Source organism: Polypterus senegalus, chromosome 8 (genome assembly GCF_016835505.1).
Source record: "Polypterus senegalus isolate Bchr_013 chromosome 8, ASM1683550v1, whole genome shotgun sequence".
Lineage (NCBI taxonomy): Eukaryota > Metazoa > Chordata > Cladistia > Polypteriformes > Polypteridae > Polypterus > Polypterus senegalus.
Window position 1 is genome coordinate 179,748,955 of NC_053161.1, and position 21,113 is coordinate 179,770,067.

The 21,113-nt window shown below is 39.2% G+C and overlaps 2 protein-coding genes across 2 annotated transcripts in view; both read left to right on the forward strand.

Moving 5' to 3' along the window:
• Positions 1-21,113, forward strand: part of LOC120533513 (gastrula zinc finger protein XlCGF17.1-like) — a 249,868-nt gene that overhangs the window by 79,348 nt on the left and 149,407 nt on the right. The window lies entirely within an intron of this gene.
• The window catches only part of LOC120533548 (zinc finger protein 773-like), a 31,719-nt gene that overhangs the window by 6,489 nt on the left and 4,117 nt on the right, over positions 1-21,113 (forward strand). The window contains exon 2 of the mRNA XM_039760482.1: positions 6,216-6,667. Coding sequence (XP_039616416.1) covers positions 6,253-6,667 — 415 coding nt within the window. The 5' untranslated portion in view covers positions 6,216-6,252. The remainder of the gene's footprint in view (positions 1-6,215; positions 6,668-21,113) is intronic.

The following is a 21,113-nucleotide window of genomic DNA, read 5'->3' on the forward strand; positions in this document are numbered from 1 at the left end:
TCATCAGTGAGGCGACTCCTGTGTGCTGTTTTGTTAGTCTTCTGACTGAAAAGAGCTTCTCACACAGATATGTGGTACCAAACATGCACAAGGTTCGAGCCGCATGTAGACGGAGCTGGAGCATTTGTGCGGGAATGGAGTGAATAAACTGTGCGGGCCGTGCAGTATCATACTTTGCCTTCAGTGTGCCATTACACTGCAGCTCAATCACCTCCATCTGAATCTGCACAGGTGCAGTTTCCACATCGATGGCAAATGGGTTGCGAAACAACTCAAAATTCTTTTTTTGTTCTTCAAAGCCACCAAAGCGCCGTGCAAACTCAGTGCGCTCAGTTTATCAGCAAAGTGCGTATTTCGGAACACCGTAGTGACCGACTTGGTTCAACATTACTTGGCAACAGGGAAAGTGGGGCAAGTTGCACTGGTGCATTTGTGTCTCCCATAAAAGTAGCTTCACTTGAAATCACTTTGTGATTTTGCACGGGTAAAACGTCTGCTGAAGTGTCAGATTCTTCTTTAACTCTTCTGCTTTCTGTATCTTGTGCATTGCATTCAGGTCTTTCAGGTTATCTTGATGTTTTGTCTCATAGTGCCATCTTAGATTAAATTCTGTAATTACAGCCACATTAGCTCCACAAATGAGACACATGGGTTTACCGGCAATGTCAGTAAACAAATACTCAGCCTCCCATCGGTTTTAAAGGCTCTATGTTCAGAATCACCTTTTCTCTTGGCATGTGTGGCTAGCTTCGCAATAACTTGCAGCATCATAAGCTAGACTTGATTAACGCTGTAAGTGTTCGCAAGGCAGCTGAAGCGCTGCATTATGGGATCTGTAGTTTATTGTGTTACCAGCGCTTCATATCCCCGGCCATTAATAACAATAATATATAAAATGATCTCGGGCGGATATAATTACACGGCGGACCGGATATGGCCTGGGCCTTGAGTTTGACACATATGGACTAAAGATATATTGTTTCAAATGTGATCAAGTTGACGCGCACTACAGTACATCGAGCCCGCGTGCTATTGTGGTTTTGCCTGTGTGCCTCAATAAGTTATCCTCCCCTCGCTCTTACTTTTTTACCGTTCATCTAATGAATACACTGAGTATGGGTTTACCAAAACAATCATTGATCGCGAATAAAGTATCCATTATTCATAAAGCTTCAATTGGTAATCTGTCTTTCTGCGTTAACCGCATATTTTTTTCATACGTCTCAAACCAAGGGGATGCGAGGCTAAAATGAATCGGGAAGCGCGCATACATACTCGGTGCACTCCCTCTCGGGAATCGAAACTCGGCACTAGAGGCGAAGCCTCTACTATTGCGGCACGGCGTGTGGTTTGTCTATTTGAGCGTATCAGTGTAATTCGGTTTTTGTTCAGCACTCTTTGGAACTGTTGCTTTTGTCTGCGCACTCGCCAGTTCACGTGAGCCGCTGAATATGGTTTTATATGTCACTCGCTCGCTTCTAATTGTTTCGCTGCCTTCTTAATTATATAATGTATATGTTTTCTTCAGCGGTTTTTGGAGCTCTTCCTGGTTTTCTACGTACTGTGTGACTATGTGGGCGGCGTGATGATGTCACATGAAACTCCGCCCCCCACGGCTTTCAAGCTCAACTCCATTACAGTATATGCAGAAAAATAACTTTCAGTTATGACCATTATGCGTAGAATTTCGAAATGAAACCTGCCCAACTTTTGTAATGAAGCTGTAAGGAATGAGCCTGCCAAATTTCAGCCTTCTACCTATACGGGACGTTGGAGAATTAGTGATGAGTCAGTCAGTCAGTCAGTCAGTGAGGGCTTTGCCTTTTATTAGTATGTATATATGTATATATATACTATCCTATTCTCAGATGTATATTTTTTTTATTTTTTTTTTTGGGGTGGGGAGGAATTTCACTCTTTGAATGCTTTTAAGTATTGTTATAATTTATTTCGGGATGACTGTCCACTTTACACGAGAGAACTATTTAGCAGATTTAGATAATTTTGAACACTCCAGTTTATTTAGCGACTACTCTCATTGCACTATGTATCATAGTTCACTTTACCAATTTATTTCCGCAAATCCGTCTAATCTGTATCATTCCTAACCAATCTTCCAGTTACAGAGGCGGAATCCCAGTCATTAACACATTTTACCGTGTAGCCCCCACCTCCATGTTAACAATGAAAATTAAAACACATTCCACCTGATTGATATTTAAAAAATTTAAACCCCTAGACCCAGAATCATCTCCCATAATAACAGTTGCTATTGTTACTGAAATGATTTGTTTTGTTATGCTCAAGAAAGAAGCTGCACATTTACGTTTGATATATCTTCATTTGTTGTGTGTGCCACCTGGCCACCTGTGGTGACCCAACCACACTTTGATAGCTTACCTCACTTACTATCGATCCACTGTTGAATTTTTTTGTTAAATGGGGGGAAAAAAAAAAAAAAACTTTTAGGAGTAACAATTCACACTGAAAGGTCGTGGGACACAAACCCACGCACGACTTCTTACAGGACGGCAACAGTACCATCTCTGCACCATCACATACGTGTGTGTGTGTTTTTTTTTTATTTTTTTTAATTTATGAGTGTTAAATTGGTTGTATTGGCGGGAGTATCATTGTATTCTCCCAATGAAGATGAAAAAATGATGTAGATTTATACTATTTGACATACCATTCTGAAGAAAAATGAGAGCTGCATGAAAACATTGCATAAGTTGAAGGGATATTTATGAGAAGAGAATATTTATAGTGAGAGATGTGTCATCACCCATATTACTTAAGCTCTTCTTTGCAGCATTATGCATTCTACAAGTTGGCATTTGTATGATGTATAATTTATAGTTGTTTTTTTTTGTTTGTTTGTTTTTTTGCCACTAATTATTATCTGGCACAATCATTTAAAATATATTGATCATCCACAAACATTCATTTCGCCTGGCATTGCTGCCAAGTTTTTAAACTCTGCTGATGCCATATGTACTTCAAACGGGAGCTTGATGGGTAATGATTCAAAGTGCTCAGCAGACATGCGAACTGATTAATGAAACGCAGAACGCAGTTCAAAGATCTGAGAAGACATGTGCAGTTAAAGAAGGCTATGTGAAGCTCGGCATATTCAAAGGCATTGCTCTGCATGTCATTGAGACTCTGCCTAACATCTGACACTTATCCCTCTAGTAATATTTTGTAATTTGTATTGACACTACACACTTCAGTTGATATAGTTAAGTGACAGCATGAAACGACAATTCAGGTAGTTGCTGACAATTCATTATTGTTATTGTGACTTGCTGTGAATTCCTTTGTCTGATATGTAGTGTCAAAGACATCATAAATTAACTCTATATATAAATAAAAAGATTAGCTAAATCGTGACATTTTCATGCAGTGTTCACTTTCCTTAAACTGTGCATCATATAGTATACATCTAAAATATATTTATTTGCATTTGCCTTCACTAGTAGAATACAACAGTGATAACTTTTGCGTCAATGCAACCAATGTAATGTACACATGTGAACCAAAATACATTGAATACATCCGTCCGCTAAGAACAGCAGTAGCTCAGTTGTGTGTAGTTATTAAATTATAGTGATTAGGTGGCCCATTGGTGTCGCTGCTGTTTCTCAGTAAGAAGACCAGCAATTCGTGTCCTTGATCCTCCCCTTTTTTTAAATAGTAAAGCAAGGTATCGAGGGAGGGCTGGGGCACCATAGGCGGCCAGGTTGGCACACACCCCTAGTTATATTGCGTATTATATGTAAAGTGTTTCACTGTAAAACATATTAAACTTCATACTTGAGTGTTTGGAGACACTGGTGGTGTATTGTCCAGAATGCTTAAATGTGTCTTGTCATTTTTGATCGCTATAAGCCACTTCCATCTTAGGACAATTTGCTATAAACAGTTTCAGCCAATCATTTTTTAGCAGCGTCAGACGGGCTCTTCGTTTCATTTACGTTTACATTTACAAAGGGTTAACAACTGTGGCTGTTCAGCAGGCTTGACCATTTATTTTAATTTTCCCTTTTGTTATGGTATCTGAAACACGAGATATCAGAAAGAGAGGCATCTCTTATTTTTGTTAGATTCAAAGCCTGCATGTTTCTTATCCCTCTTCACTTAACTCTATGCCTTCTACTTCAGGAGAACATTTACTGGTTGTCAGCTCTTCTGTGCACAGTCTGTCCCTAAGACTAAAAACAAAATCAAACCTGTTTAAATTTATCTTAGTCAGTCACAGGCTCATTGAAGTCAGTCGTTGGGCATGTGACATTAAGTGATCAGCTTCACAGGGACACACTGCCAGCTGCCTCCATCTTGCTAAGGTCCTGTCTACACAGGCGTTCAAATCTTCGTTAAATGAATGCGCTCTGAGTGACTGAGGCGTTGAAGTTGTGGTTTGTAGTAGTGCTTAATTGACTTCAATAGGGCGTTACATTCACATTTGTTTGCTTCTGTTAAACACCAATCTGCAGGCTAGATTGTAGTTTTGTGTGTTTACCTGGGGTGGGTTGCAGTTAGGCAATCTAGAGTGTTTTTAGCTTGTGGGGTTTGAGGCTCATCCTTCATTGGATTCACAAAATATGGATTAGTCGGCTTTATTAGACCTGAACATTTACCATCTTGTGTTAAAAATCCTCCTGATACGGCAACATACGCAGGGAAAACTCTGACGCCGCTATTGGGTTCACCCTCTGACTGCAGAGTGTGTGAAGAAAGGAAGCTTTTGTGTAATCTATAAAGAAGTGCTTCAACTTCCACATAAGTTCTTCAGATACTGTGGGATGTCAGTTTTGAGTTTTGATTGCCTGCTGACGCTGGTACAGCACCATATGACACATCAGTCAACCAATATATGAGTCAGTGTTAGTCCTGAAGAGTGGGTACTTGTCACCTTGAAGTGCAGTATAATACAATACAATACAATTTATTTTTGTATAACCCAAAATCGCACAAGAAGTGCCGCAGTGGGCTTTAACTGGCCCTGCCTTCTGACAGCCCTCCAGCCTTGACTCTCTAAGAAGAAATGGAAAAACTAACAAAAAAAAACCACAAATAAGTTGTCCAATGTGACATCGCCCTATGATTGCAAGCTCCAAATCCATTGTTTTACCTTCTCCTTCATATGCCCCCATTTCTTAACATAATCCTGAGGCCTAACTTGTATAAACTTTCCTTGACATCAACTGATAACACAATTCTGGAACCCCAATAATACTAAATGTTTAATCAGTGATCAGTGAAAACGGTTGACACGAAACTGTTAAAGATGGCCTCCTTCTTTTTCTAGCCTAATGGACCCTCCTTTAATTCCCAAATTTATTTTGCATGTAATTTGATGTGAAAAGTTGTTTTGATTTGGGAAAATGGTTCAAGGGATTAGAACATAAGTAGGCAAAGAATCAGAGAGAAGAGGTCCGTTACTTAAATAAAATTTACTTATTCAATTATAACATATAAATACATATGAATGGGTTATAGAAATAAATATATATGCTTAAAGAGACAAACTTATACTTACAATAAAATACATACATACAGTAACATACATCAAAAGACCCAGAGCCATCATCCTAGACCAGTAGACTGAGGGAGCCGCATGTCAGTCTCGTCAGAGGATCAACCCCATGTGCCTTTTATCAGATACCGGGCGGTTGCGCCTTTCCCCACGGTTGAGCATCCAAAGAAACTGAGGGCGGAACCTTCCCTTATATACTAATTAGGTGTCCTTGCCCAAAAGCGGCCTACGTGGAAGCAGTGTATGCAGAAGTGATCAGTTTCTCACACCCCCTCCTTCCATGGGACACGGCGCTATGTTTTTCTTCTACTCGGCCTTGAGACTAGTGCTTGATACCAGAAGACACAGTAATATGCTTACATGTGAAAAAGCTCTCGAAGTGAAAAACAACTCCTTACATAGCCATGGCTGTATCTTTAGAACATTCCCGGCTGTTTCTCCGAAAACATTAGTAATGCAGCTGGGTTTCGCGCTGAGCGACCAACGCCCATCTGCTCTCTTGATCCCCCCCTCTCTTTAGAAAAATCCTTCCATTACAAAAGTGATGAGTTACTATCACCTTGCCATGAACTGTCTGTCTTGACATCAGCGTTAACTGAGAGGATGCTATTAAATCAAATGTGTTTAGATCTGGATGATGCAGTTTTAATTGAATTGAATCCTGTTCTTTTCACAGAAAGAAACACAAGTCTGCCATTTACTGTAACGTTTAAATGGATGTGAAAGAGGAGACGTGTGAGGCTGACATGAATATCAAGGAGGAGAGGACCATAAATGTTAAGGAGGAGGACTGTGAGTGGGAGACTGTCCACCCCAAACAGGAGAGTCTGGACATTAAGGAAGATGACAGTAAATTGGGGTCAGTAAATATTAAAGAGGAGTGTGTCAGCACTGAGATACACAACTATAGGAGAATGGAGAGTGTTAAGGAAGATGACGTTAATTATGGAGATCAAGATTGGGCAGTGACCGGGTTAGTCTCTTCTCATAGCAGACACTCTTCATCTCCAGAGTCTTCTATCAATGTAAAATATGAATCATTACAGTCTGACAGAAAGACGAATGAAGATGTTTCATCTCCTAGAACACAGGAAGGTCAGTCATCACCTAAGACGTCATCTGAAACAAGTAAGTGAAAAATAAAAATGAGTGTACGTCTTTGGGTCAGGGTTATGGGCCTGAAAGTGCTGTCTTGTGCTTTTTAAAGTGAAACTTAGATGAGATTTCAAACAATATTAAACACAGCGTAAATCATAATTTCACTATATTTTTACAAGTTTAGGAATTTTCTGTTCTTCCATCATAGTTTGTAACATTAATGAAACTTTCTAAACTTGTCTTTAGTTAAAGTGTTAATTAAATAAACGTACAATGGCTGGAAAAACTTTGGAATGTCTGCTCTAATTTCTCCTAACAGTGTGGTCTGATCTTCAATTAAGTCCTCGAAAATGGACAAACACTATCATGTTAAGTAATGACAGTTCGACTTCTCATCATTTCTGAATACATTGTTTAAACCTGAACAGTCCAGTTTGTGACCCCCTGTTTTTATCAATTTGCTGATTCTCCTTTATCTCCAATGACCTCCACCACACATTTCTTGCAGTTTCTGCCCAGCCTTCAGTTTTACTTCATTCCTCCTTTCCAGAGTGTTCAATTCCTTGATGTCTGTGGGGTTCCTTGAATGATCAGCTGACTTGAAGTAAAGCTCTGTGTTCTGATTGGCCGCTCTGTAACAACAGTTTTGCTCAATTTATGCATTTTTCTTGTAGATTTGTTTTCTTTCTGCTCATTTACTTCTATCAAGCTTTCACTATCCTTACATTCTCCTCTCATATTTATTCATAATTTTAACTCCATGTTTACATTGACATCCTTTCCTGGTCCTGCAGAAGCAATAAAGCCCCCTACTATGATTCTACCATGAGGTGTTAGCATTCATGTGCCGTGCTCTTTTTACCTCCAAGCCACTGTGAAATGGGGACACACACATGGTGACATGGGGTGACAGGCCTTTGAAAGACCCACACACCAGACCAGGGGTGACATTTATAACACTGCACAGAATTGAACGTGAAAATATGTGCATGGTAAAATTAACAGGAACATGTGCACACCAAAAAAATAAAATCTGTAAAACCTGACGTACACACTTTTGTACACAATTTACATTTTTTTTATTTTTTTTATTTTATAAATCACAATCACTTTTTAAATACTCCTATGTGAGCACTCCTTTTAATCACCACCCTGAACCATTCACATATGGAGTCTACTAATCCATCTCCAACATCTGCAGTCTGGATGCTGCAGAACTTCATTAGCTGGTAGAGCCGCCTCTCTCCTGACACTTTGAGACCCCATCACCTCCATTCAAGAATATCTGGCTTTGCTCTTCATTTGAGAGTGAAAGATCACACATGTAGTTACAGAGCCTGGACTGTGCAGGATAAACATACAGAAGTTTAAGAGGCCAGTGTACTTTGGCACCTTAAGGTCATAAACGTTTAAGGATCACGAAACTGACAAGCGGCCTTCCGTCTAAGTGCACCAGGATGATAGTGACCTTTTAAGGTATCTCAGTCCTGCCATGTCCTGTTAGTAACTAGGAGTAACCAATGGTATTAGAGCTTATGTTTTTAGTAAGAACTAAAGATCTGACTTTGGAGTGCATCAAAAGGACACAGCACAAATACCTCTTTGTTACACTTTCATTTTACTGTTCTCCTGATTTGAGTGTTACCTTTGCAAGACTTAGAAAGTAAAAGAAGATTGATTGACTCTACCTCCTGCCTGTACTTATTTTATTTAATGTAAATGGAGAACAGGATGCCCAGCAGGGGTGACCTGTGCAGGTTTTCTTCTACAAATGTCACTGCTTACAGTTAACGAAGGCAGCTTCTGTCTTGCTACATGCCCTTATTATAATATGAGTGCAGTCAAGTGCTTCGATTGAGTTAGGAGAGCTGGACACGGCTGCTGATTGCCATTTTATATTGTCAGAAACATGTCATGTGTTATTATGTGTACCACCACACCGTACGAACATCGGATGTAGTGCATTAGTCAGTTAATGACTTCCAGTATAGCAGGTATAATGGAGTGAAGCTTGGCCGAGATACTGTTGAGATGTCTGCGAGCTCCCTGAGAAGTGACATCAACTAGCCGATATAAAGTGACGACACAACAGAATTTCTTTAGTGCAAATACGTATCATTGGCTCTCTTAAAGGGAACTAAAATACAGTCTGTACATCATAGTCATCATTTTTGTGGTGTAATATTTGTCACTTCAATGCACTTTATAAATACGGCTCGATAAAATGAAATATACTTCCAAGTCGTCATTTAGCTGGTTTGGCTGCATTTTATTACTTGATCAAGGGTGTCGTTATTTCCCAGTTCCTCTGAAATATTATGTATGAATTTGTCAGAGTTGCTGTAAATATTCATTTGTTCCCCTGTCAAGTTTTCTTTTGTAAATCTTGATATGTGTATAGTCTCATTTTGTGTGTACTCAAGCTTTATAAATGAGGGCTCAGGACCTTCACTGGTCCTCCTATAGAGAGATCTCACTCCAGGCAACCTGACTCCAAACTCAACAGGAGGCTTCAGCATTCACAGGCCCAAATGGATTACTGGCTTAGATAATTATATTAAAGCTCTTATCAAATGTCAGTGAACCTCTGAAGGACCACCAATATAAAGGCTGGGGTGGTCTTTCAGGAGTGAAATTAATGTGGCCCCATCTCTTAGGGTCTCACTCACAAAACACAATATAAACAAAACATGAAATTACATAAATTAAATGAAAGGGCAAGTAATATTTAAAAAACAACAAAAGCACTAAATAAGCAAAGATGTTCTTTGAAATGCTTTTATTAGCTTGTCCACCTTTTATTCTTATCTTCTTTTTTATATCTTTAAGGGTTATCCTGATGTGATGTTGGAACAGCTTAGCTGTTAGCTAAACCAACAGTCTTGATTGACTCATAAATGATCTCCTGTTGTCTGTTACATTTCTTATGTTCTTGTTCTGTATGTTGATGAGCAGATCATTATCAAGAAGAGACAGCTTTGCCAGCACCCACATTTCTTCCCTTTTATTTGTCTGAGTGACTCCAAACCAAACTTCCAGTCTCACCTCATTGGTTGCACACCTGACTTGACTGGACTGTAAAGGTTTAAATGACGTGTTCAGTATTGACAGTCCAGTTGTTTGTGTGTTATGAGTTCAGGTTGACTCTTTGTCTGTTATTGTAGTGCAGTTGAAGATGAGACCTCATTCTTATCAGAAATTAAGGCAGATATTCAGGGGATTCACAGGAGTTCACTAACTTTTTCATGCATCTGTAGAGCGATTTAAATTCTATTGAAGATTTTAAGCAACACCTTCTCAGAGTTACTTAATACAACAGAGTGTCTGTCTCTGTGCATCTTTAGTTCACAAGTCTTGTGTTGGGCCTGTTTGTGTTGTCATGTGTACAAGAACATGGAGACACAGTTGGAAACCAGTTATGGGTAAATTTTACAGAAACAAAGTTTTTTCTTTTTTTTTTTCTTTTTAATAATGTTATTGTATTAATTCCATACAAATGTATCATTTTTTACAAAAAAAAACGATTGAGATTGAAAAAACAAGTCAACCCCCACCCCGTGGAGAGAGAGCATGGCCAACAGGTTAAAACTTAAGGCTTGTAAACATGCCTAAATTGATGTGTTTAATCGATCAATAGAGATGAGCGGAGAAGAAAAAGGAAATGAGGAGATTATTGCTTCCTCTTTGCTTTAAGAGCTTATTCTAAAATATTATTGATCCTACCTGGTTTAGAAAACCTTCTGTACAGATCCTCTAACTGAATATTTGCTTTTTTCCAATTTCAAGTAGTATAAAACATTGGTTTCCCACTGATTTAAAAGAGGAGAGTTAGGATTAATCCAGTTTAGCAAAATAAGTCTGTGTGCCAGAAGTGTAGTGAATGGAATCACAATTCGTTTGTCCTTCTCCACTTTAAACCCATCTGAAAGAACACCAAACACAGCTGTTAATGGGTTAGGAGGGATTGTGACACCAAGGCTGTCTGAAAGACACTTAAAAAAAAAAAAAAAATTGATCCAAAATGTTAATTTGGTGCAGGCCCAAAACACGTGATCAAGGCTCGGAATTGATTGCAACATTTGCAGGTTAGATCTTGCCCTGGAAACATTTTGGACAGTTTTTGGTGAGACAGATGTGCTCTGTATATAATTTTGAGTTGAGTAATTGTATGCTTTGCGCATATGGAGCTCAAGTGAATTCTCTGCATTTCTACTATCCACTCCTTTTCTGATATATTGATCGAGAGATCTTTTTCCATTTGTCCTCTTGGATCTTTGAAAGGGAGTGACTGTAAAATAATTTTATATATTGCAGAGATAGTGTCCAAGTCCTTGAAATTGAGCAATATTTTTTCCAGCATGGACAAGGGTGCAAGATGAGGAAAATCGGGCAGGTTCTGTTTAACAAAGTTCCTAATTTGAAAATAGTGAAAGAAATGTGTAGCTGGAAACTTAAATTTGGAATGTAATTGTTTATAGGATGCAAAGATGTTGTCTATATAAAGATCTCTAAGCAATTTAATCCCAAATCTTTTCCAGATATTCAAAACTGTTTGCAGGGGTTGAAAGAGGTGGTTCTCTTGCAGAGGTGCAACAGATAAAAGCTTCTCCATCTTAAAACACTTTTTACATTGGTTACATATTCTGAGTGAGTGAAGCACAATTGGGTTATTAGTATATTGCCAATAACTTTCATTTATTGGGGCACAAAGCAGGGAATATAAAGAAGTACTGCAGGATTTTACTTCTATTGCGGACAAAGCCTGTGTATGTTCATCTATTTGTGTCCACATTTTTATTGCTTGTATGTTTGCTGCCCAGTAATAAAACTGAAAGTTGGGTAGAACCATGCCACCTTCTGCCTTAGGTCTTTGTAGGGTCACTCTTTGGATACATGGATGTTTTGAGTTCCAAATAAATGAGGTTATTGTTGAATCTAATTGCCTAAAAAATTATTTATTGATGTATATTGGAATGTTTTGAAATAAAAAAGGAGCTTAGTAAGAATATTCGTCTTAACAATGTTAATTCTTCCAGCTAAAGTGAGATGAAGGGTTGACCATCTGTGCAAGTCTTGCTTAATTTTTTCCATACAGATGGTGAAATTTTGTTGATAAAGAGCTTTGTTTACTTGTGATGTTAACCCCTAGGTATTTAAACTGATCTGCAATGATAAAAGGTAGCATGTCTAATCTAATATTATATGCTTGAGAATTCATTGGGAAGGGTACACTTTTATTTAGATTAATTCTGAGACCAGAGATCTTTTGAAATTCTGTAAGTGCTGTTAAGACTGCAGGCACAGAATTTTGTTGGTCTGATATACAGTACCATTATAATCTGCACATTATATATAATCTGCAGAACCCCCCGCGATAGATGAAAATCCACGAAGTAGAAACCATATGTTTGTATGGTTATTTTTATATATTTTAAGCCCTTATAAACTCTCCCACATTGTTTAACATTATTAGAGCCCTCTAGACATGAAATAACACCCTTTAGTGCTCCATGACAAGACAGAGATGACAGTTCTAGGCAAACAGCCTCTGTGCAAACTGCCCCTCTGCTCATACCCTCTCTGTCAGGCAAAGAGCGTGAGAGAGACAGAGAAAAGCAAACAATCAAGCACCGCATGGGAAACATATCGTATATCATTGAGGAGTTTTATTTCATACGTAATACATGCTCTGATTGGGTAGCTTCTAAGCCCTCTGCCAATAGCGTCCCTTGTATGAAATCAACTGGACAAACAAACTGAGGAAGTATGTACCATATATTAAAAGACCCATTGTCCGCAGAAATCCGCGAACCAGCGAAAAATCCGTGATAGATATGCTTACATTTAAAATCTGCGATGGAGTGAAGCCGTGAAAGTCGAAGCGTGATATAGCGAGGGATCGCTTAACTGTAGTTTGATCCATGCACAAATGTTCTGGCCAAACCCAAATTTCAAATGTCATGCTTTTTCTACCTCCAATGATGATCATATTTCTGGGATGTTTGACTTTGTTGGTGATTACATTAAACAGGCGTCGAAGATTGGAAGATAAGTGTCGACCCTTGATAAATCCAGTTTGATCTTGTGATATTACCGAAGGCAGCACTTTCTCCATCCTCCTAGCTATGATTTTTAAGAGTATCTTAACATCATTATTCAGAAGTGAAATTGGTCTGAATGATGCACATTGTAATAAGTCCTTATTTTGTTTAGGAAAGACGGTGATTAATGCTTGGCGAAAAGTTTGAGGAAAATTTGATTGTCTCTAGCTTCTGTAAATGTTGCTAATAGGAGGGGAGCTAGCTGAGCGGAGAATTTCTTATAAAATTCTGCAGGGTAGCTATCAGGGCCTGCTGCTTTCCCGCCTTGAAGTGACTTTATAGCATCTAGTAATTCTGATAGTGCCAGAGGTTTATCCAGTTCCTCTACATTTAAAGTATCTATTTGTGGTATCTGTAATGTATCCAGAAATACATTAGATTGTCTGTTGTCTTCTTTGAACTTAGTAGAATATAAGGATTTATAGTAGTCTGTAAATTATAATTATAATTACATTATATTTTTATGGTCATTAATTTTGTCTCCGTTCGTGTTGGTGATTACTGGGATTGCATTGCAAACTTCTTGCTTGTGGATTTGTTGAGCTAAAAGCTTATTAGCTTTCTCTCCGTGTTCATAGTAATGATGTCTGGATTTATAAATTAGTTGTTCAGTTTCTTTAGTTGTCAAGAGGTTGAGTTCTGAATGCAGAGCCTGCCTTTTCCTATGTAGAGCCTCGCTTGGAAGCCTGGCATGTTCTTCATCTATTCTAGTAATTTAGCTTTTTAACTCTGATACTAATCTAATCTAACCTAATTAATTTATTCCTGTTGGAGTGATATGAAATAATCTGTCCTCATAAGAAGGCCTTAAGAGTTTCCCAGAGTGTTCCTGCAGAAACCTATCAGGATGTATTTGTCTCTAGGAATAAAACTGATTTGTTTAGAAATAAATTCTGTACAGTTCTCGTCTGCTAATAGAAGTGGGTTAAGACGTAATCTGCGATGTGAGTGTGTAGGGCATAGTGACTTTAGCTCCAAGATCAGAGGTGCATGATCAGACATAACAATGGCATTGTACTTGCAAGATTTAATCGTGGGCAAGAAATTGTCCATAAAGAAATAATCAATTCTTGAGTAGCAATGATGTACTGGTGAGTAGAAAAATATGTTCTTGAGTTTGGGTTTAGAAACCTCTAGGGGTCTGATAAGTTGTGATCAGTTACAAACTGTGTAATTATCTTTGCAGTTTTAGATGTGATCCCCCCCGTGACAGGAGTCCTATCTAAAAGTGGGTTTAAAACGCAATTAAAGTCCCCAGCCATTTTAATTTTATGAGTGTTCACATTGGGAATGGATGCAAATAAATTTTGTATGAATTCCTTATCATCGATATTAGGTGCATAAACTTTTATCAAAATCATTTTACAGTTAAATAAGTTGCCCATGACCATCACATATCTCCTTTCAGGATCAGATACTACATATGATGCTACAAATAGGACTGTTCTATGTATGAGAATTCCCACATCTCTAGTTTTCTTTGTAAAGCTAGAATGGAACATTTGGCCAGTCTAGTCCTTTTGCAGCCGGAACTGATCCTTGCTTAGTAAGTGGGTCTCCTGTAAAAATACTATTTTAGTGTTTAAACCTGTTAGGTTAGAGAGTACTTTTCTTTCTCTTTAATTCGTGATTCAGGCCTTTAACATTCCAGCTCACAAAGTTAACTGTCCCATCATGGAGACATTGATTCTGAATTTTTGATGTCATTTTATAGTCTTAACTGGAAGTGAGACAGCTTTAACCTTCATTTCCTATTTCCCAAAGAGTTATTGCCATGCAGCCTATTGTTACATTGGTAGTTATAATTATAAGGATTAAAAGGATAGATTAGATATAGCCTGCTCTCTTTCTCTCCCCCCCCCCACCCCCCAATTTTTCTTCCCACGTGAGGCTGGACCCCACTTCACAAAGTCTTGGTCCTCTGACATACCTAGAGACAGAGCACGTCCAAAGCAAAACAAGCCCCCACGCAGCGGTGTTTTAGGATTAAAAGATATCTATCTAAGAGATATCTATTGCCAATATAGTCTAAACACTATATGCCTAAAATATAATTATTAATAATCATTAACAAATTATAAGCATAAAATATAATCTTCAGCAATCTTAAAGTATTGAGATAATAATCCCAGGGTATGGTGTTAGAAAGTGGTCCAGGATAAGCATAATAAGTCTTAATTCATTAATAACAATAAACCAAGGGTATATTGTCTATACAGTCTCCTTTTAGGGTATACAGTGGTGTGAAAAACTATTTGCCCCCTTCCTGATTTCTTATTCTTTTGCATGTTTGTCACACAAAATGTTTCTGATCATCAAAAACATTTAACCATTTGTCAGATATAACACAAGTAAACACAAAATGCAGTTTTAAATGATGGTTTTATTATTTAGGAGAAAAAATCCAAACCTACATGGCCCTGTGTGAAAAAGTAATTGCCCCTTGTTAAAAATAACCTAACTGTGGTGTATCACACCTGAGTTCAATTTCCGTAGCCACCCCCAGGCCTGATTACTGCCACACCTGTTTCAATCAAGAAATCACTTAAATAGGAGCTGCCTGACACAGAGAAGTAGACCAAAAGCACCTCAAAAGCTAGACATCATGCCAAGATCCAAAGAAATTCAGGAACAAATGAGAACAGAAGTAATTGAGATCTATCAGTCTGGTAAAGGTTATAAAGCCATTTCTAAAGCTTTGGGACTCCAGCGAACCACAGTGAGAGCCATTATCCACAAATGGCAAAAACATGGAACAGTGGTGAACCTTCCCAGGAGTGGCCCCACCAAAATTACCCCAAGAGCGCAGAGACGACTCATCCGAGAGGTCACAAAAGACCCCAGGACAACGTCTAAAGAACTGCAGGCCTCACTTGCCTCAATTAAGGTCAGTGTTCACGACTCCACCATAAGAAAGAGACTGGGCAAAAACGGCCTGCATGGCAGATTTCCAAGACGCAAAACCACTGTTAAGCAAAAGAACATTAGGGCTCGTCTCACTTTTGCTAAGAAACATCTCAATGATTGCCAAGACTTTTGGGAAAATACCTTGTGGACTGATGAGACAAAAGTTGAACTTTTGGAAGGCAAATGTCCCGCTACATCTGGCGTAAAAGGAACACAGCATTTCAGAAAAAGAACATCATACCAACAGTAAAATATGGTGGTGGTAGTGTGATGGTCTGGGGTTGTTTTGCTGCTTCAGGACCTGGAAGGCTTGCTGTGATAGATGGAACCATGAATTCTACTGTCTACCAAAAAATCCTGAAGGAGAATGTCCGCCATCTGTTCACAACTCAAGCTGAAGCGATCTTGGGTGCTGCAACAGGACAATGACCCAAAACACACCAGCAAATCCACCTCTGAATGGCTGAAGAAAACAAAATGAAGACTTTGGAGTGGCCTAGTCAAAGTCCTGACCTGAATCCAATTGAGATGCTATGGCATGACCTTAAAAAGGCGGTTCATGCTAGAAAACCCTCAAATAAAGCTGAATTACAACAATTCTGCAAAGATGAGAGGGCCAAAATTCCTCCAGAGCGCTGTAAAAGACTCATTGCAAGTTATCGCAAACGCTTGATTGCAGTTATTGCTGCTAAGGGTGGCCCAACCAGTTATTAGGTTCAGGGGGCAATTACTTTTTCACACAGGGCCATGTAGGTTTGGATTTTTTCTCCCTAAATAATAAAACCATCATTTAAAAACTGCATTTTGTGTTTACTTGTGTTATATTTGACTAATGGTTAAATGTGTTTGATGATCAGAAACATTTTGTGTGACAAACATGCAAAAGAATAAGAAATCAGGAAGGGGGCAAATAGTTTTTCACACCACTGTATTTAAAAAAAAAAAAAAAAAAAGTTAATCCACATACACGTCTGTAACTGTAATTAAAAGATAAATAGAAAGTGTCCGAGTAATGAAAAGGATGTATAATTATAATACCCATATAATACCTGTATCATTACAAGTGGATCAGACAGCAGGTTATATATCCTTGCCATGCCATAACAGGATGCGACTCATTATTGTGTTTCTGAATAGTATGGGGATCAGCTTTCTTAGTTCCTTTTCTGCTTCCTCCTTGCTGGAAAAGACATGGTACTGGACTTGAAAATCCAGTTTCAGTTTGGCAGGATACAACAGGCTGTATTTGATAGTGGCTTGCCATAGCTGCTGTTTAATGTTGTAGAAGGCTGCACGTTTGGCATCTGTTGCGGGAGAGAAATCGGTGAAAATACGAATATGGTTATTTTCATTCAAAATCTCTTGCTTGTGTCTGAGGAGTGTCATCACCTCTAGGTTACATAGTAACCTCTCGAAGTGGGTAATAAAAGACCTAGGTCTAAAGGTATTTGATCTGCATATTCAATAAGCTGAAGATATCTCAGTGTCAAATTTAAAGTCCTCTCCAATTATTTTAGCGAATAGTTCAGCTGGAAATTTCACTGGGTTTGGACTTTCATGATTCTCAGGTAGGTCTTCGATTCTAATATTATTCCTTCTGCTTCCATCTTCCAGAGCAGCAAGTCTGTCTTCGAGTTTTTCGCATTCAGCATTGGCAGCTGTTGCTTCTCCATCCATACATTTTGGGCTGTTTCAATTCAAGACGTGAATGTCTGCTTAACATCCAGCTGATCAGCATGTGTGCTCAGTTTAGATGCATTTTCATGAATGTGCTCATCCATTTTATCCAGCAAACCTCTAAAGGTCGCCTCAAAGTGAATATATATGCGCTTCTCAGAGTCTTTATTTTCCTGTCGCAGCTCTTGAAGTTCCCGCCACCGCTTCTCACTTGCCTTCTCACTTGCCTTCTTGCTTTTCCTTATATCATTCTTTATCTCTTGCTTGAGCTCAGCGATCATCACCTTCAGTTTGGACAGATCATTTCTGCTTTCGTGCACCATAGGTGAAGCGGCGAGCTCTATTACAGCTGGTGTTCCAGGCTCACGTAGAGTAGGTGAAAGCGTGGACTGCAAGGCCTTTTCCAGTTTCAAATGATCTTCTCCAATCAGCGAGCTACAGTGCATCCAGAAAGTATTCAGAGCGCATTACTTTTTCCACATTTTGTTATGTTACAGCCTTATTCCAAAATGGATTAAATTCATTTTTTTCTTCAGAATTCTACACACAACACCCCATAATGACAGCATGAAAAAAGTTTACTTGAGATTTTTGCAAATTTATTAAAAACAAAAAAATTGACACAGCACATGTACATAAGTATTCACAGCCTTTGCCATGAAGCTCCAAATTGAGCTCAGGTGCATCCTGTTTCCCCTGATCATCCTTGAGATGTTTCTGCAGCTTAATTGGAGTCCATCTGTGGTAAATTCAGTTGCTTGGACATGATTTGGAAAGGCACTCACCTGTCTACATAAGGTCCCACAGTTGACAGTTCATGTCAGAGCACAAACCAAGCATGAAGTCAAAGGAATTGTCTGTAGACCTCCGAGACAAGTTTGTCTCGAGGCACAAATCTGGGGAAGGTTACAGAAAAATTTCTGCTGCTTTGAAGGTCCCAATGAGCACAGTGGCCTCCATCATCCATAAGTGAAAGAAGTTTGAAACCACCAGGACTCTTCCTAGAGCTGGCCGGCCATCTAAACTGAGTGAGAAGGGCCTTAGTCAGGAAGGTGACCAAGAACCCGATGGACACTCAGTCAGAGCTCCAGAGGTCCTCTGTGGAAAGAGGAGAACCTTCCAGAAGAAAAACCATCTCTGAAACAATCCACCAATCAGGCCTGTATGGTAGAGTGGCCAGAAGGAAGCCACTCCTTTGTAAAAGGCACATGGCTGCCCACCTGGAGTTTGCCAAAAGGCACCTGAAGGACTCTCGGACCATGAGAAACAAAATTCTCTGGTCTGATGAGACAAAAATTGAACTCTTTGGTGTGAATACCAGGCGTCACGTTTGGAGGAAACCAAGCACCGCTCATCACCAGGCCAGTACCATCCCTACATTGAAGCATCGTGGTGGCAGCATCATGCTGTTGGGGATATTTTTCAGTGGCAGGAACTGGGAGACTAGTCAGTATAAAGGGAAAGATGACTGCAGTAATGAACAAAGACATCTTGGATGAAAACCTGCTCCAGAGCACTCTTGACCTCAGACTGGGGCAACGGTTCATCTTTCAGCAGGACAACGACCCTAAGTACACAGCCAAGATATCAAAAGAGTGGCATCAGGACAACTCTGTGAATGTCCTTGAGTGCGCCAGCAAGAGCCCAGACTTGAATCCGATTTGAACATCTCTGGAGAGATCTTAAAATGGCTGTGCACCGACACTTCCCATCCAACCTGATAGAGCTTGAGAGGTGCTGCAAAGAGGAATGGGTTAAACTGGCCAAGGATAGGTGTGCCAAGCTTATGGCATCATATTCAAAAATACTTGAGGCTGTAATTGCTGCCAAAGGTGCATCGACAAAGTATTGAGCAAAGGCTGTGAATACTTATGTACATGTGATTTCTCAGTTTTTTTTTTATTTTTAATGAATTTGCAAAAACGTCAAGTAAACTTTTTTCACGTTGTCATTATGGGGTGTTGTGTGTAGAATTCTGAGGAAAAAAAATGAATTTAATCCATTTTGGAATAAGGCTGTAACATAAGAAAATGTGGAAAAAGTCATGCGCTGTGAATACTTTCCGGGTGCACTGTATCTTGACTTGTGTCACTCGCACATTTGCTCCCCATCGCTTTTGCCCATCTGTTCCAGGTCAGTCTCTGAAAGGCCGTACCTTGAGCTTGAACTTGGACTTGTCGGTCTGGGATTGGATGTAGTTTTAATTTTCTTTTCCATTTCTTTCTGAGCCCCTTTCTTGCCGCCCATTTTATATATGCTTTCATATATTGTAGTAAAACCCTGGATAAATACAGGATATCTCAGGATAATAAGGAAATAATATAAAAAATAACACCACTGCTAACGGAGCTCCGCTCAGACATCCATCTCTCGCAACGGATGAGACCAATCCAGAAAGTTTTTCTTTACTCAAAGAATGAGATGGACAGTTGGAATAAGCGACCAAGTATGGTAGACCATAGGAGTTTAGGGGCTTTCAAAACTCGACGTGATGTTATTTAGAAGAATTAAGTGGATAGGAATGATGGGCTTTGCTGGGCTGAATGGCCTGTTCTCATTCATATTGTTCTAATGTTCTAACAGATCTGCAGTCACCTGAGGGACAATTACAGACTTTTTGCTCTCTTGGCCCCTCATTTTCTTTTTTCTTCATCCCCCTTTCTCATTTAGCAGGCCTTTTTGTGCTTTACTTTAGTATTGTTTAAGTTTGGATTTTTCTGGCTTTGTCTTTTCTCTCATTTAATGGTACATGTTGAGGCAGCTTGGTTAGCCCTGTATTTCAGTTAATGGAAAGAGAAAGACACTGAAAGGTGGAGTTTGGATTGTTATCGGACTTGCTTGTATGTCCCCCTTGAGAAGTCTTGGTGCGTTTGAATGTTACTTTTTTATTTATTGACTGTCAAGAGTATCCAGTTATTTTAGTAAAGATTTACTCCAAAAACTGCACCGGCATTTCAAGTGTGACTGTTCCATTGAACCACTTTCAGATGCTCCCATATGGAAAGGTAAAATGACTAACAAAAGAAACAAAAAAGCATTGAACATTAAAAATGAACCAAAAACAATTGTGTTTGCTCCAGCCCATCTTTGTTTACTTCCAGCCATTTTATTGCCATTGTGTCTGAAGTGTCCATTATGGTCTTGCGCAGCATTCCTTGGGGTATGTGATGATTACAACATCATATTGGTGATTAGTAGTAAGGTTGGCTTGGGAATTTGAAATTGTTTCTAATTTCTCATTTCAAGAATTATTTCCTCTGTTGTCAGTTTGACTCACTGTTCTGACTCAGGATTGTCTTTTGTTTTCTTCTGATCATTTTCTTCTCAGTTAGTATCTCTAATATAGTATGTATACTGTAGTGTACTCATTTTTATCTACACAGTTCTCTGAACTGACCATGTTCAAGAACTCCATAGTAAAGGCCACTGTAAGGAGCTCTGAACAGGAACTTGTTGGTGTTTATTATGATGACAGTCCTTGATGTCTTTGGAGGATAGTAGGCTGTGTGGTGGAGTCATTAAGGCTTTGGATTGCTAACCCTGGGGTCGTTGGTTCAAATCCTACTACTGACTGTCTGTGTGTTGTGAACGCTGGCCCGGACACACACAGACGGACATCGTAAGTTCCACCACACACTCTTTATTCACACAATATTTACAGTTTTAACGTGCTCTCAAACCCCAGTGCCTCTTGCACCAATCCCCCAAAGTCCAGGCCTCACAGTTCTCCGTGCCTCTCTCCTGGCCACCACCAGTCCTCACTCTAGCTCCGTCCTCTTCCACCCAACATC